This window comes from Ammospiza caudacuta, chromosome 3, assembly GCF_027887145.1.
Source record: "Ammospiza caudacuta isolate bAmmCau1 chromosome 3, bAmmCau1.pri, whole genome shotgun sequence".
Classification (NCBI taxonomy): domain Eukaryota; kingdom Metazoa; phylum Chordata; class Aves; order Passeriformes; family Passerellidae; genus Ammospiza; species Ammospiza caudacuta.
The window spans coordinates 34612241-34626822 of record NC_080595.1 but is presented as its reverse complement, the minus strand read 5'-3'; the positions used below and the strand labels follow the sequence as shown (position 1 = coordinate 34626822).

Genomic DNA, 14582 nt, shown 5'->3' with positions numbered 1-14582 from the left:
TCCCATCCCGTCCCATCCCGCCCCATCTCACATCCCGCCCCGCCCCTCCCGTCCCCGGCGAGCGCCGTCCCCGCCGCCGCCGCAGCGATCGCTGCCGCCGGTCGCGGCGGGCGGGCGCCATGGCGGTGCGCGGGGTGCCGTGCCTGGTCTGGTGCCTCCGCCGAGTCGGGGCCAGCGGCGACTGGCTCCTGCTGGAGGCCGGCACGCAGGTGAGCCGCGCCGGGCTCCGGCCCTCGGAGCGGGCGGGTGGGCACGGCTCTCGGGGCGCAGTTTGGTGCGGTCTCCTGGTTTTTTACAGCGCTTCCCGCTTAAGGAGCAGCCTCCGTTCGGGGCCGTTGGGAGCGGCCGCCCGGCCGGGCCGCCCGAGTGGGCGAGCGTCGTTCAGCCCCGGTAACGCCCGCGGGCGGGGAGGGCGGACCCGGCGCTGGGGTCGCCTTGGCCAAGCCTTCGCTTGTTTATATCTCTGAATTCTTCTGTCGTATTTAGATAGAGTTGTTCGTGTGACGGTAACGTACGTGAGGACGAAGGGAATCCGTAGCGTAATTAGCAAAGCGATGCTTTTGGCGAGGTTAACAGTCCGACGACATTAGGTATTCAGGTGTAAATGAGGTCGCGTTTAAATTGTATTGGTTATGTTTTGGTGCGGTACAGGAATAGCCATTTTCTCAGCGATCGTGGATTTTAGTTGAAAAATGGGCCCTGGTACCCTTCCCTAAAACCCAGCAGGCAAAGATATGTGATCACGTTGGGGCAGCGTAAAAGGATTGCTGTTCTGGTGGTCAAAATCAGGTAGTGTGGCTGATGCTGTGGTCAAGGCCTTGTGCTCACACACTGCAAAAGGCTCCCATCCAAATGTGTGCTTTTGTTACTCTCCCATCATGGATTCGAAGCCCTGAGATGTGCAGATCTCCTCAGTGAAGGACTGGAGGTAACAACTTACAGCCAGGGCACTGGTAAATGTGCAGGGAATCCAGTTTGGGATATTACTGCTCTGATTGTCTGCACAGTGGTTGTCATTCACAGCCGGGAGGCTGATGGCATTCTGGTGCTGTAGGTGTGCCAGGCCACAGAGCACACACTGCTTTTGCTGAAGATTTTAATTATAATCATAGAATAACCTGAGTTGGTAGGGACTCACAAGGATCATAGAGTCCAGCTCCTGACTCTGCCCAGGACAGCCCTAAGAATCACACCACATGCCTGAGGGTGTTGTCCAAACACTTCTTGAACCCTGTCAGGCTTGGTGCTGTGACCACTTTGGTGCCAAAGGACAGTGCTGATGTGTGGGGATGGGATGTGATTTGCCAGTACTGCTGTGAGCAGCACTGAACTCCAGCAGGTGAGGGGTAACATCTTGGGCCCCTGTTTGCTAAATGAACTTGATCAAGGGGGAGTTTTGTGACTGGCCCTGCTTGCTGTCACTCATATTGGTATGTGAGGTCCTGCAGATGTGTGTGACTGGGCCCTGAGGATGCCACTGCAGGGACAAATGCAAAGCTGGTTTTATGTTTGAATCCTCATGAAGAAGGGAGTCTTTATCCATTTGAGTGTCTGTACCTCTTACATATGCAATCCATGCTGACAAAAACATATATGAAACATGTAAGAGGTGGGCACTAACATGGTTAAGTTTGCTTTTGTCATCTTAATTTGCTTCCTTGCCTTTGGTTATGACATGGGGGTCTGAGTTCTTGCTCTAAACTCAAGTGAGAACTGCTCAGGTAATGCAATGCACATATGAATTAAGAGAAGTGTGCAGAGGAGGCAGCAGAGAGAGGGAGAGCAGGGATGTGCTTTAAATGGCAATCTGAAATTAGATGAGATTTAATAAGATACTGTACAATAGTACAATTAAATTATGTCCTTTCTTCCAGAAGATACTATTAAGAGTCTAATCCAGTTACTTAGGTCACTTTTACTACTGGCTATGAGCTGCATCTGTAGCTTAGATTCTGAGCCATGAGATTGATAATGTGATTTATACAAGTACTGTGTATTTAGGGCAATGTTGAGTGTGCACTTTTTTTGATGGCAGCTTTCTGGACAATTTTTTTTCCTGTATATTTCCTGTTCACAAATGGTTGAACAGATGCAACTACCAAAAGAAGAGGGTAAAAAGTAATCTTGAGATCCACACACAATAGGGCTAGTTTGAAGAAATGGTTAGATAATGAGTGAGGTGGGACATAGATGTTTTGTGAGTGGCTTTGAGCAGCTTTGGTGCTGAGGAAGATTTCCATAAAACCAAGGTTGTAATGTGCCTCAGAGAAATCAAAATTTCCTCAGTGGGAGAGAAAGATAATACTTTGTAAGCTTCCATTTTCTATATACTCTTAAATTTAAATGAAAAAGAATCATATTACGCCAAACTTTTTGGAATAACCATAAGATGTTGATCTAGAGTTTTGCTGTACTTAAATGGAAGTGCCATAACCTGAAATGACCATGTCATTACTGATTGCAATAACTACACTACTTTATTTTTAGGTGACTATTGGCCGAGGATTAGATATCACGTACCAGCTGGTGTCAAAAACCTGTCCCCTGATGATCTCTCGTAAGCACTGTGTCTTCCAGCAGAATGCAGAAGGGCAGTGGACTGTCAAGGATAACAAGGTACAGAGACCAATTGAAGACCTTGTACTCTGAGATTCATTGAATAGAATCCATTGTTTTGGATCTAGCAGTGAATAGGCTATGGTATAGCATAAGTTTGATAGAAGGTCCATGGGAACATGTTTTACCTGTTGTGCACTTCCAGCAGGAAACTTCAGTCTGCTGCAGTAGGGATGCAGACTGGATTACTTTCTGTATGTAGATCCAACTCTTGGTTTAGCATTTTTCAGACCAGTGTGGCCTGGCCAAGGGCACCTTGCAGTCTGTGAACTTGTTTGGTGTCACTTTCTTAAAAAATATCCTACATGAATTTTGACATAGGATTTTATCCTTTCAAAAGGATAACACTCTTGTAGTGCTGATGAAAAGATAAAGTGCAACTCCTTATTTTAGTGACACAATTGCTTTAATTGTAATCAACGTCAACAAGAATCTAGTGTTAGAAAAGCCATGCTTCATGTTGTGTTCAAATGAGTTTGTCCTGAAAGTTCTTCTCAGCTGATTAGGATAAAATGTTGATGTCAAGAGTTCTCAACTGGGTCTCACTTTGACTTCAGTAATCTGTTTTTATATCATGATCTCTCTACTTTCTAATTTGGTCTGAAAACAGTAAAATGAATAATTTGCTTTAAAACAGCACTGGTAGAACAAAAACGTTCATCAGGCAGATTTGAAGGATGTTTGGGTTGACAGCAGATTAGTCAGAAAGGAATGGAGTGGCTACTATTAAAATTACACTGCTCTTAAACAAAACCCTCTTGTAGTACATGTATAAACTTGAAAACCTAATGCTAGTGCATGATAGGAAACATCTACCATAGATTAACTATTAACACTTCCTGTCTGTTTTCATGGTTGACCAGTTGGTCAGCTTCTTTCATTGAATCTAATTGAGACATGTCAGTTCCTAGTGTTTCTGCAGTTCATCCAGAGCATAGACCAGTTTTGCTGGTTTTGAAAATTATTTCTTGAGCTAATTTTGAAACCATTTTTGTGCTTTGAACATTATCTCTAGAAGAACATTTTCCTTCTTTACAGTCTCCTTGTATTTATGAAAAACTTTGTTTTCTGCAAGGAGTATAGCCAATGCTTCTTTCTATTTCCCATTTTTTTCTGGAATTTCAGGTAACATTAATTGTCAGGAAAAATTACGGTAGTATTCTATGTTACTGACAATGATCTATTGTGGAGTCTTTTTATTATTTAGTTCTTATTTCTGAAGCTTTTGTGCAGGTTTTCCCCTCAGCATTCATTGTTTCCCTTCTGCACAAGCACATATGTCAGAATGTTGTTCTTGGTGCTTGTACACAAAATCTGTAATGCAAGAATAATGTGCAGTAAATAATACAGTGCAGTAACTGTAATAAATGCAACACTGAGCCTGTAAACTGGATATTACAAGGTTTATTTGAAGAAGGTGGCTTGTTCTGATTGAAGCACTGAAGAGGCTGGCTGTGTTTACTTACAGTTGCCAGAAATAACTTTCAGAGGATGCTGTAACTACATATTAAATTTTGGTGGTTCTGTGTTTATCGGCAGAGTCTAAATGGAGTTTGGCTTAATAAACAGCGCCTGGATCCATCAAAAGTCTATCCTATTGCTGAAGGAGACCGTATCGAGTTGGGAGTGCCTTTGGAAAACAGAGAGACTGCTGAATATGAGTATGAAGTGATTAAAGATGAATGGGAGAAAATTAGACCCTTTTTAGCCCAGAGAAGTGACCTGGGGAAAGCTAAGAGTTCAAGACCTAAACGTAAATTTAGTTTGGGGGAATTGGAGACATGTGAATCAGAAGGCCCTTCAAACTCCAGATGCAAAAGAGACAGAATGTCCTGTGGCAATGAACCTTTAGATAAATCATGGGGACAGGCAGAAGAGGTGAAACGGCTAACAGAGAAGATGGATGTCAAGCTGCCTTCTCCTGGGCCCAGTGAGGGGGACGGTGCTCCAGTGCATGGTAGCCCTGTGCACTTCAAAGCTGTGACTGTCCCCCAGCAGGACCAGAAAGGCTCTGGTCTTGTAGAGTCATGGACTGGCTTGAAAAAGCTGAGGAAATCTCTAGAAGATACAATGAAATTAAAGGTTAAAGTGCAGGAGAAGCAGACTGCAGTTCTAAATGTCAAGCAGAAGCGCAGGAAATGTGATCAGAAGGAGATCCTAGTAATGGAACAGGAGCTGCAGGAGTTGCAGAACCAACTCTGCATGGAGCAAGAGCATCAGCAGCAGCAGGTGGAAGAGCTGGAGAGGACATTCTGTAAAGAGCAACAGAAGCTAGAGGTATAGTGGTGGCAATAATTTTGACCTGTGTCTTCACTTTGATGGAATGCCTCGTGTAAGGCATTGATCCAAAATAGCTCTTGAACTGTACAGTAACAAAAATAGTGCTTGTGTGATTTACCCCTACTAAAGTTTTCGTGGAAGTATTTAACTTAGCACGTATCACAGTGCATATACCAAAAGAAAGTGCAGAGACAAAAGAGATTTGGCTGCATGGGGAATTCAGAAAAAGGTGCAAAATAAAGCATTTCAGTTGGAAAGAAGCATGTTTTTAAATAAGAAAATGAAAGTCATTGCCTGATCTCTGTTGCTTATAGAGAGGACAAGTTGAAAAGTAATTACTTTAAGTGTGAATATCTCTCAGTATATGGCTGAAGTAAAGCCCAGTTTGCATGGCAAGTGCACTGTTTTTACAGTCAGTGAAATACTGCATGCCTTAATCCCTGGGGGGAAGGAGATTATTTTCCTACTTTCAAAAAACCCTTTCTTGCAATCTGTAAGTACCTTTAAGCAGTAAGTATATGTGATAAGTTGCTTTTTTGGTAACAGACCAAAATCTGTTTGAACTCGAGACCACTCAAAATCAGGTTTAAAGAAAGTGAGGATTCATCTTGGAGTGAGTCTAATAATTTATTAGTTACTTCCTTAAAGTCCATTGCTAAAGACAAGATACCAGTATGAGAAGTACAGAAAGTTCGGAGTTGTGTCCTTAGAAACAATGGGACATTTACCTGGAGCTTTAAGTATCTCTGAAGTCTTTGAATGTACTCAAAGACAGAGTTGCATCTTTTAGGCTGTTGCTGATCTCTTTGCTTCTATGAATATGCTGGTGCTTTTTGAGCTAGAATAATGTGGAGATATTACAAATATGGAATTGTAAATGATATATCCATTTTAACTCATCACAGTAAATGGTAGCTCTAATTTCTGTTGTACATATGTAACCCAAGAGTGGAACATATCACTGTTTATTGAAATCAGTGTTGTTTCCTTAAGCATATCCTCTAAAGAGAGTGTGCAGCGTAGTAATTTTCTCTCTTATGTTCTTCAAGTCTTTTTTTTTCCCCCTGCTTCTTACCCCACCCAGGGAGAAAAATGTCAACAAGGGGAAGAGAATCTGAAGGAGCAGCTGGCCCAGGTCCTGCAAGAGGCAAGTGATTATGAGTCTAGGTTTGGTCTAACTGTGTAGCTCGGATATTTAAATCTTTCCAAATGTTGTGGCCTCTTGGTAGAAGACAAGGACTGTGCCTTAGGTGACTGAAGAAACCTAACTGAAGTGAAAGAGTAACCTGGAAGAGGGAATGCAAAGTGTGATGGCACTGGGAAGGTCATAAATAACTGGCAGTGCATTCCAATTTTAAGTTAAGGATAAACTGCCTTAATACCTCAACTTGCATGTGTTGCTCTTCTAGGAGAATAGGAGAAATGAGTGTGCTGAACCTTATAACTATGGCCACATATCTTTAATAGGATAGCTTAGAATGGTACCCTTATAACTTCTGGGATGGTGTTGTTACAGCATCGTGCTTTGATGGAAGAACTGAATCGTAATAAACAAGATTTTGAGGAGATAATTCGAGCCAAGAATAAAGAACTGGAAGAAACCAAGGTAAGGAATAACTGCATTCTTAGTTTTATTCATAAGTGAAACATTATATGCTGCATGAGCAGAGGAAATGGTTTATTTAACATTTGTCTTGGCTCTGCCTGGCCTCCTATAGTGCAAAATTTCTGTGTTTTGAGATGGCAGCTGACACTGGAAGGAGGCACCTTGCCCTTTTCATAAATTGGTGTCAAACAGTTGTTACTAGATCTTTCTCAACCATAAAGAAAGCCCATAGCAGCTGAACAGTGCATTTTGGAAGAGAAATGGTCCCATTGCACCCTTTCTTTGAAAAACAAACAAGCAAAAAATCAAGCCAGAAATAACAGGAAAAAAAATCCACTGACAAACCAAAAGTGTTTGAAAAGTGAGGTGCTTCATTTTCACTTAAAATGTATTCAAGTAAAAGTACATTGTGACAGCAGTTCCAGAAGGGACTGTAGGACAGAACTAACGTGGAATTTGAATAATGAATGAGATAAACCACAGTTCTTCCTGCCCTTGACACAAAGTGATGAGTAGAAAATAATTAAGGAGATCCTTTCCTGTGTCTTACTTTTGGAAGTTATCACATTGTCCACCACTGGCAGTTTGCTTTGTTTTTTTAATGTCATCTTTGGAAATTTGTTGCTGTTTCAACTATAGCTTCAGTTAGTAGAATTTTCCTGTTATTTTTAGAAAATACATCAGGCACTTAGCCTAATCAGCCTAATTTAACTCTTAACAAACAAACAAAAAGATTATTAGGTTGTTAAATGCAAGTAGATGTTTTAAACTTTATTCCTTCCTTTTTTTTGTATTTGAGGTGTTTAGTCTGTTGAGTGTTCCGCTTTTTATATCAGACACCAAAAAAAAACTGATTAAAGCCAAACTCTTGCTAGGAACAGGTTGAAAAAGATTCTGAAAAGATTGATCTGCTGGTAGTTCCTTTAGGCTGAAGGGAATTTTGGGTAATAGCTGTTCTCTCTTCCAAGTTCTCTGTAGTGGGTAGGAATATTCCCAATACTGCTGAGACTACAAAGAGGAAAGAGATTACAGATCTGGGTATGTGATAGATATCCACTCCACTTGACATGTGGAGATCTGCAGTATGATTTTCTTCCCCTGCCCACACTCATGTCAGTTGAGAAAAACCTTGTTCTTTGTTGATACACAACAACATGTACTTTTCCACCAGGAGGAGAAGGAAAAGGTGAGAGCCCAAAAAGAAGAGGTGTTGAATCAGATGAATGATGTGTTGGAGAATGAGTTGCAGTGCACAATCTGTTCTGAGCACTTTATCGAGGTATGTTTAAATCTGTATGGGTTTGCCAGTAAAAAAGAGACTTGAGAAGCTTTCCATAGCTCTAGTAACACAGTATTCAAGCCCTTTTCCTTACTTACCCTGTTTAACAGTCCCAACAGACCCACAGTGAGTTCTTATGGGAAAGAGTTGATCCAGAGATCTATTCTGTCTGCGCTGACTATTCTTTGCTCGACTGCAAGTTCAGCTTTAATGTCTCTATCTGCATAGACAAGAGTGCTTAATCCTAAAATGCACATAAGTTTGGAGCACTTGTGTAGGTTTTTGAACTGGTGCCCTGAGTTGCTGCTGACAGCTGCCTGGGGCTGACTAGAGTTGGACTGTTTGAGGTTTAGCTATATGGAGAGGTTAGTAAAGGAAGGGAGGTATAGTATTCAATCAAGTCCTGGTATGTTTATATTGTTCAGATAATTTTTTTCTTTGAGAAATTGGCCTGTTTTAATGAAAACAGGCCAATTTCTCAAAGAAAAAGATTATCTGAACAATGTAACTGATTCTACAAGTAATAGGCTATGTAATAGACTATCTGAACAATATAACTGATTCTACAAGTAATAGGCTATTACTGATTCTACAAGTAATAGGCTATACTTGTCGTGTAGACTATTATTTTTGTTTATGTTTTGCTATAAGGTCAGTTTCATGACATTATTGTTTTACTATGGGAAACCTGTTGTGTTAGCCTTGTTATAATGGCTTAAGAGCTAGCTGAAATTTTAATTTCTGGTTTCTCAGTACATTAAGATGCTATTTTGCAGTATCTTGAGTTTTTTCCATAAGTTATGCTTTTCAAATTGGGGTAACTTGTAAAAATTAATTACTTTTCTCTGTTTCTGACTTGCTGTGACTTACAGTGACTCTATTAACTGACTTGTAACGCTGGTCTGGGGGAGTTTGTGTGTGACTCCTGTGAAGGCCCTAAAGGCTTTGGGCTCTCCAGTCCCTTTCTCTTTACAAAATATCCATCTAATAGTTCCCTGTATTCAGTACATTTTTGCTTGGCAGTGCCTGTATGAGCTTGCAGTGACCAGTGTCCTTCTGCTGAATTCCACAGGCAGTGACTCTGAACTGTGCACACAGCTTCTGCTCCTACTGCATCAATGAGTGGACAAAACGTAAAGTGGAGTGCCCTATCTGCAGGCAGGAGATCAAATCACAGACACGCTCTCTGGTGCTGGACAACTGCATTAACAGGATGGTAGAAAAACTGGATGTGGAAATGAAAGAGCATCGCCTGAGCCTTATCAGAGAGCGGAAAGGTGAGAGGTGGGTGGATGTGGCATAATGAGTACAATCTCTTATTCCATCTGTTTTGCACAACTTTCTTTGGCACCTATATACCAAGAAGATGCTCAGGGAATACTGCAGAAACACTAAAAAAATAATAATGAGGTCTGTCTACTAACGAGCTTTACTGCATAGTAAAATAAAATAAGTACAAAGTTTGGAAAATGACTTCAGTATGAATTTCATGGTCTGGCAGGAAAACTTAGTTTAACCATGCTCTTTCAAAGACATCACTTAATAAAAGCAAAAATACATAGAATGGTCCTTGAAAAATGTACCAGGCACTTTTGATTAAACTGCAGAGTACATAATTACAGAAACTCAGCAGACCTGACAAGAAGCTCTGAATTCTTTTCTATGTGCTAGATTTATGTAGGAAATCTCTGAAAGAGACACTGGTATATCATGTAAGTATGACTGAACTGACAGTTGCTCTGACATGTTTATTTTTGTGGAATTAAAGCCACTGTGGCTTACAGGCATAACATCTTGCCTAGCTGTTGCTAAAATACGTGCATCATGGTGGTTGTTTTATTAATAACCCCAGTATGGGTTATTTCTAGTTTGCTTCCTTCTAAATTTCTTTGTAGAGCACTTGACATTGGTATCTAGGTGCTGAAATGTAGATGTCTGTTCCTGCTACCCCTTAAATTTCTGTTGCTGTGTTCTCTTAAGTAATTGTTTTGTTTTCCCTTCATAGAGATGAGTGCATGATCCTTAATTTTGCAGTGTATCAAATTGTATTTTTACCAAAAGAAAGGTGCTTTTGATAGATGTGCCATGGTGACATAGAATGACATGACTAAGCAGTGCTAGTTCAAGCCTGAAATGATAACCTATGTAAGCCTTTCAGTCTGATTCCCTCAGGAAGGGCTGCACTGCTGAGAGGCTGCCTGGCTCAGCTACAACGATTGCTTTTACCTCTGTGGAACTGAGGCAGCCCCTGTGCAATGCATGCATCTGCAGAGTGCCACAGTGCTCCTAGGTGTCTGCTCAGGTGGCTGATGGGCACTGGCTGAAGTGGTGCCTTCAGTGCAGCCCATTGTGTGCTACACCAATGGTCTTCATCCTTGTTCAAACAAAAAGCAAATGAGTTCTTAGCCTACCTTCAGAAATAGCTACCAGTAGGAAATAATTTACATTTACTGTGACACACTTCAGCTGGAAGGTGAAATGGTTTCTGTGTCTCTTTTTGTGCCGTGATGGAAACATTTTGATTGAAATGAAGATAACCATTTGTCTATTTAAAATTAATTCCTAAGAAATACCTATTAAAAGAAGAATGATATTGGAAGTCACACTTGAGAAGCTGTCAAGGCATTCCAAGAAACCTTTCTAGGAGTCTTAGTAGCCCCAGCACTAGAAGGACAGCTTGCAATCTTAAATAGATGAAGCTTTTGATGAGGCTATAAATGTCCTGAACAATCAGTACCTGTTTGAGAGCCCCTTACCACGCTTTTTCTTTCCTTTTCTTACCTGGCAAGACACTGAAATAGTTAGCCACTTCCATTGCCTGTTGTGTCCCTGTGAAGGGGTGGAGAATGTCTCCTCCTCACCTGTGTTACCTTAATAGGAAAAGACATAGAGAACACTTTTGAGCACTTAAAACAAGCAAATAAATAACTCCCATTCATTTGTTTTTTTTTTGCTGAAAACTGAAATGAAAAAGGCCTATATCCTGCAGCTTGAAAGACTGTGAGAAGCTAAAACATAGTTTCTAAGAGGAGTAGTAATTAGCACTTGTGGGTACAGTGGTCACAGCTAACTTTTGTTTCTGTGTGTTTTGAATGCAGAGAAACAGAATGTGATGGTGAAGCCAGCCACAGACAGTGACAACGGTGTCCCTTCTACCACCTACTCCATCTCGTCAATGAACAGTTGTGACAGTGAGGACTCTGAGGAGGATTCTTCCTATAGTGAAAGCTACTATGTTATCTGAACATTGTTACTGCAGACTCATTGCCCCTGTGCTGCCTCGAACCAGCCTAATGGTGTTTGGTTGACTGCTGCTGGAGGAGTGGACTGGGCACCTGGAAGGACCTGTGAAGAGGCTGGAGCTGTAAACTAGCAGCATTTGGAAGAAGGATCTTGTTTTCCAAATGAATGCACAGAAGCTTGATCTCTAAAACAAAATTGGGTTTGTGAGAGAACAGACTGCCATTATGCTGTCTAATTGAATTACAAACCCTAAACTTCCACTTTAGCTTGTGACCTGCTCAGTGTAATGAAAGAGTTTGTATTGAATCATTGCCCTTTCCTTAACGAATTACATGTTTACATCAGCATCCCTTATTTCAGGCAGCAGAGGGAATGTCCCAAGCCTTTTGAGAACTTGGCCATCCCCACCAGCAGGCAGGAGATAGGTATAGCAGGAGAAAGTGCCAATGTGGGTTTTCCTCTTGAATTTCATATGGCAACTAGAGTCATCCCAGGCCTTTGGCATTGAAGGTGATAAAGGGTGGGATGCAGACACTGTTGGCTGCAAGTGCATTGTAAGCTAGCTGCTGGCCATCAGCTTGCTCTGTTTATGTAGCCCATTTTCCATTAGATAGGGATAGAGGAGATTAAATCTTCCAGAAGTCTTTAGCTAGTGTTCTTTTCATTTAGTGTCTTTGGTTTGTTCCCTCTTCAGGCTTTTGCATAAAGGATTTTAGAACTGGGAAGCAGCGCATCCAGAAATTTTTAGTAATGACTTTAAAAACATATAATCAGCAGCAAGAGAGGAACCTCTGTATCTTCAGGTGTGCTGTTCTCCAAATTAATGAAATGTCCTGTTGGCAGGGTAGGAAAGCAGCATCCATAGACAACCATAAGATACAGAATGAAGCACTTCTTTTTATTGTTTACAAGACATAACTGTTGAGTTGTGGGTTGTACTACTCTCATACCAAATCACTCATTCATAAGAGATTGATCAAGTCTTGCCTCATCCTATCATGTATTTGTCTATTGAGTTCCATTTTCTAGTGACTTATGCTTTTGATTTAGCTGTTACATGGAAAGGACTCTTACACTGTGAGAACAGGATGGGGAAGCCCTTCTCATCTGTAATATTTCTTTGGCTCTTTGTATATACCTTTTTGGTTCTATGTTTATTTTGTTTAAGAACAAAAATATAAACCCATTTCTCATTAGTCTTCTTTGGTGCAGCCACTGAGATGTCTTCTAGTTGTCTTAGGCTTTTTTTAGAAAACCGACTATGTAATTTAAATACTTTGCTTCATGTTTTGATTGCTGTATGCAGTGTGACTATTGTAAAGTTAATTGAAAGACATTTGTATTCAGGAACTGATCAAAGACAGCCCAATCCTTCAAGACTGTGACTACCCTAATGCTAATTTAATAGCTACAATCATACCTCTTACCTGCTTCCCCCAAGAAAGATCCCATTTAAAAGGTGCATGAATGATGTCCTAAGGGAGGAGTGCTGACAAATTTGGTCAGTAGGATTCAAACAGGGGAGGCCTGATCTGTGGGCCAGGCAGCTTGCTTAAAACTTTACTGTAAGGTTTCTTTTGTGAAGGAGACATTACATCTTCTGTATTCTTCTTTATCTTTTAATGTTCATTTTCTCTATGTGCTCTTGAGAGTTTCTTTTGTGAATAGATGCTTTCTAGAATGAGCAAGAGAAGAGCATTCCTCAATATGCTCATGAAACAGGCTGATGTGGAACAGGCATTTCCAATGAAGAGGAGTAGAAGGAAATCTGGTTATGTAGGACTCTGAATTCTTTGACTCTGTATCTCTTCCATACTGCTGTGCTTTTTTTCTCATTTCATTTTGCAAAATACATATTTATTTTATTATGTTGGTGTTTATGCATATTGCAGAGAAGGATAATACTTCCCCTGGTAACAGAGTGGTAATCTTTGGTTTGGTTGCTGATTGTGTCCTCTTTTCACTAGAACACAAAGAATGTAAGCGGTGTATTCCAAATTATTTTCACTCTTACTGGTAGGTGCACAGTGTGTAAATGTCCACAGAGAGAGGTTAAGTGTTAATAATGTCCACGTACAAAAGCTTTTCACTGACAAAAGCAGACCTGTGTATCTGCAGTGTGCGCTCCTTTGCTCTAAGGTCTGGATCTTTTCTTCTCCTTGGTTGTCTACTTGTTTCTACTTGGCTGTGCCCTTGGAGATATTATGCCCTGAACTGTTACCTGTCTTGGGATGGCATCAAGTGCTTCCAGCTGTCAGGTTATAACTGAGCTGGTCACAGATGATGCAGGGCAGGTTCAAGACTTGCTGTTTCCCTTGGAAGACAGCTGTTAGGTAGTGTGATAATCAGACACTTACAGAGCAATACATTGTCAGCATCAGTGGAAGAGTTGGGAAGGGGTGCCAGTAAAAGGGGATCACTACAGAGGGATGTTTGCCTCATACAGATCTGTGGAGTCCAAGACCAATCTGACAATCTTGTGCAAGAAAAATATACCACGTGTGTGGTGAGCCTGCCACAGGCAGAGTGGGAGCTTCAGACAAAGTTTAATTATTAAAGAAGCCCTCCCATTGAGTCACGAGGTGCAGACAAGGCCCCCTTGCTTTCCAAAATCCTTCTCAGAGAGGAGCATTGATATGGCTGGATCCAATCTTAGCCCCAGACTGTCAGTGGTTCATGTCTAAAGGATTTTATAGGTGTAAATGAACCTTTATACAACTTGGTCCTGGAGGATTTAAGGATGGCAAACCAGATATATAAATACGTATGATTTATTATAATAATGATTGGACAAAAAGATCTTAATCAGAGTAATTTACTAAATAATATAGGAGGTAGAACAGCTCTTACAGTGCATTATGATGCAATATTGAAGTAATTGTTTTAAAGCAATTGTATTAAAGCTAAGAAAAAACCACAATTCAGTAGAGATAAGGTTCACCCATGACTGTGGACTAATTTATTTTTCTCAGTCATGAGGAATAGCCTTGAACAGCATCCCCAGTCCACACTGGGAAATGCACACATACACTTTGAGAAAGGGTATATTAGAAGACTCTGCCCTTAAAATGTGGGACTGGGCTTTTATAGTATGAAGTTATTGACTGTCAATCAGGTCTCCAGGCTAGCAGTGTCATCTCAGCAGCTTTGGATAAATTATCTGTAGTGTCACTTACTGGTTCTGGGTATTTTAGCAGGCCTACCACATCTTCAGCTCACTATCAGGATGTTTAATTTCGGGACTGATGAGTCAGACTGGTTTCAGCATTACTGAGCATCAAAAGCATCATGATGACCCCATCTTCATTTACCATGGACAGCTTTTCCCATAGTCATTGTTTTGAGTTGTTTTTCCCATTCCAGGCAAGCATCCTGCTACAGAGCCTTAGCAACAACTGTCAAATTTGACTGCAGAACATGTAACAGGTAATTCAATAATCCAGCTGTGCCCCCCTTCCCCCAAGTGAAGTGCAGGTTTTCTTTAACAAAGGCTCTGACTAGTCAATGTTATACTTTCTCCTCTTCGTCATCCCATCCTGCCATAACTCAACCTATTTA

General features: G+C 41.1%; 1 protein-coding gene across 2 annotated transcripts; it reads left to right on the top strand.

Annotated features, from left to right (window-relative positions):
* Positions 1–12892, top strand: RNF8 (ring finger protein 8). 2 transcript variants are annotated; one of them, XM_058801463.1, is made up of 8 exons: positions 1–209; positions 2488–2616; positions 4156–4893; positions 5981–6043; positions 6413–6502; positions 7674–7781; positions 8854–9058; positions 10880–12892. In XM_058801463.1, the coding sequence occupies exons 1-8, from the start codon at positions 120–122 to the stop codon at positions 11023–11025; spliced, it is 1569 nt and encodes a 522-aa protein (XP_058657446.1). In that variant the 5' UTR covers positions 1–119; the 3' UTR covers positions 11026–12892. The 2 variants fall into 2 exon arrangements, with proteins under 2 accessions (XP_058657446.1, XP_058657447.1); XM_058801464.1 differs by having other exon boundaries at positions 8854–9065.
* The last annotated feature ends 1690 nt before the right edge of the window (positions 12893–14582 follow it).

Coding starts and splice junctions, on each gene's coding strand:
- RNF8 (XM_058801463.1), top strand. CDS start 120: ATGGCGGTGCGCGGGGTGCCGTGCCTGGTCTGGTGCCTCCGCCGAGTC. Junction 4,894..5,980: donor AAGAGCAACAGAAGCTAGAG/GTATAGTGGTGG, acceptor TACCCCACCCAG/GGAGAAAAATGTCAACAAGG. Junction 9,059..10,879: donor CCTTATCAGAGAGCGGAAAG/GTGAGAGGTGGG, acceptor TTTTGAATGCAG/AGAAACAGAATGTGATGGTG.